Here is a 2797-nt window from a genome sequence, read left to right as displayed (position 1 = left end):
TGCGTTTGCATAGAGGCATTTAAGTTGGGCCCCCGATGAAGCTGTCTTACTGGCTGAAGTTCCTTTGTGCTGCTCTTCAGGCCCTCTCCTGCTGACCTGTGTTCCTTCTCCAGGCTCTGGGCATCTATTGCTGGCCCTGGCATCAAACTGGTAGGAGTGGGATGGATGGATTGAGGTTCCCCTCCCCCAGCATCTCTAGTTTAAAGCCCTCTTCACCAGCTTGGCAAGCCTATGACTGAAGAAGCTCTTCCCCTTCTCTGACAGATGGACCCTGTCGGCCCCCAGTAGACCAGGTTTCTCAAAGCGAGTCCCATGGTCTAAGTAGCCGAACCCCTGGCTGTGGCACCAGTCCTGTTACCATTTGTTGACTCGCCAGATTCAACTGGCCCTTTCAAGCCCCTTCCCTTTGACCGGCAGGATTGATGAAAAAACTACCTGCGCTCCTGAGTCCCTTACCGCCGCTCCCAGGGCTCTGTAGTCCTTCTTGATAGTCCTCAGCTCTTGGCTGCGTCACTGGTGCCCACGTGAAACAGTCCTTAGCTCCTTCTCCCTCAACCTGCCCATAGCGCATCAACATAAACTACGCTTTCCAGAAAAAGCATCTATTTATCATGACAACACATTTTGGAACTAGCATCAAGATGGAGAAGTCGAATATTTTTAAGCTCTTCCAAAATCTTCTTTCTAACACCCCTCTCCTCTAACCACGCCCTGAAAAAGACCAAGGAAGGCAGTAGGTAGTGTGCCTAAAATCTTACTCCGCTTGTGAAAGCAAATGAGTTAATCCAGTATTCAGACAAAACGCTGGTTTCTAACTTCCCTGACAAATGCTATTTATACACTGAAAACCTGTCTCAACAGAAAAAGAAAGCTTTTTCCTGATAGAAGGCGTTTTGGATGATTGCTTGGAGCAAAGTGTTAGAATGGAAGGTGGGAGAAGAAAAACACTGCTGCTCTGTGACAGTGATTTTTTTAGGAATGGAAAAGGATAACGAATACTCACATCCACTGAATGTTGTTTTTGGATTTTTTCTTAATGAGATGGATGCCTTCCAGTACATTGGTGATATCGTAAATCCTCCTTTTTTGCACCTTGAGGACCTCTGCCGCTCTGTTCAAATCTAAGACCCCATCAGGAGATTGGCTCAGCAACTGAATGAACTTCTTTGTAAGAAGGCCAAGTGATGTATCATACCGAGTCTTTTCTGAAGGAGATTTTGGAGCTTGGGAAGAAAAGAGGAAAAAACCCAGATAAATCAGTTTTCTCATTTTGGTTCCGAAAGCAGCATCCAGAAATGAAAGGATACATATTACAGATATTTCTTTCATTTTTACTAAAGAAATCTCTCAAACCTCTGCATTAAGACACAACTTACCACTGGGTATTTATTTGTATTTCAAGATGTACTTTTCCAAAAGTCACAGGTACATGAGCAAATACATACATTTTTTTAAATGCAAATATTTCCATTAGTCTGACGGATACACGTAGCAATATTCTACTTAGGCTTTCACTATGTGAATTCTTCATAGTAATTTTAGTATCTATTTATCCTGGCAGCAATACCAAAAATTCCCCTATGACTCTCCTTCATCAGGCTGATAGCCAGCTTTCATCAGGGTTTGATTTTCCCCTCTTGTAAGATAAGTGTTTCACATGCAATTAAGCAGGACTTAGGTGTACTTCAGTGGGTGAACACAATGACAGATTCCATCAGTGCCAGGCCCCATGGCTTACAGAACACTCAAGTGAATTAGAGGAGGTTGACGCAAGGTACGATTTATAATCATGCTTTCTCCATAACCAAACAATGCGCAAACTGGGCAAGAGTATCCACTACTTTTAAATTAGAAGTCAGCAAACGGCTCGGATCTTACTAGACAATTCACTGCTCTAACGCACAAATGTAGCATCTATGTACTTGATAGATGAGCTTTTAAGAGTTTAAATACGTAGATCAGAATAATTTCTAATTCTATATGTTCAAGGCCTTTGTGTCAAGGGAAATGAGCCAGCCTTTATTAGAATTCTGCTGGTCTAGTACATCTCAAACCTTTCATTTGCTTCAAGTATTATGCAGGATGGATCTTAGGCTGATCTGGTGGTCATTTTCATGTTTTCAAGGTTCAGGTCCCACACTTAATTGCAGAAGTCAGTCAAAACTGAAATTCTACCTGAAAGCGAACCTTTAGACTACCCTGAAATATTTTGAAGGATACGATGGCTTTTCAATAAAAACCAATTCATTGCCTGTTTGCAAAGAGAACCTGCTGTATCTCGTTCTTTGGTAGATTCAGGGGTTGTCTGCATTGGGAAATGGAGGAAAATTCATATCAATTAGGTGACCTTATGAATTTAGAGCAGGGTGGGATTTGTTTGTTTGTTTTAATTTGGGGTTTGGAAAAGAATAAGAGGATCAGAGTGAGAAGGGCAAGAGGCTACTTGACCCCCACCTGAAATGGCATATGCTCCTGGTCATGCAGCAAGGAAGTTCTCTGTACAGCCTTATCAACACTGCAGCAGCATCCTATGCTCCGAATGGTACTGAACTTCTGTGAGAATGCACTTCAATTTAAAACGGACTTCATTTAGCTTAATGAAGTTTAGTTTAATTAAAACAACTGTGGTGGTTTAATTTGTCTGCTTTAAGTTCATGTCTTCAGCTAATTTAACTTTTCCCATCTGCCTCAGTAGAAACAAGACTTAGACTAGTGAGGAGGGACAAGTACCCCTTCACATCTCTTGCTCTTCCATCACTACCACTGCTGCCCCAGTCCTTCTTTTTCCCCATTCCCC

At 42.3% G+C, this 2797-nt stretch overlaps 1 protein-coding gene across 1 annotated transcript in view; it reads right to left on the bottom strand.

Annotated features, from left to right (window-relative positions):
- Positions 1-2797, bottom strand: part of E2F3 (E2F transcription factor 3) — an 18063-nt gene that overhangs the window by 10775 nt on the left and 4491 nt on the right. The window contains exon 5 of the mRNA XM_009326559.1: positions 1004-1223. Within this exon, the coding sequence (XP_009324834.1) occupies positions 1004-1223 (220 nt within the window). The remainder of the gene's footprint in view (positions 1-1003; positions 1224-2797) is intronic.

Source organism: Pygoscelis adeliae, unplaced genomic scaffold (assembly GCF_000699105.1).
Source record: "Pygoscelis adeliae isolate BGI_AS28 unplaced genomic scaffold, ASM69910v1 Scaffold186, whole genome shotgun sequence".
NCBI lineage: Eukaryota > Metazoa > Chordata > Aves > Sphenisciformes > Spheniscidae > Pygoscelis > Pygoscelis adeliae.
Note: the sequence above shows the minus strand (reverse complement) of the source record. Positions and strands in the feature narration are given on the sequence as shown.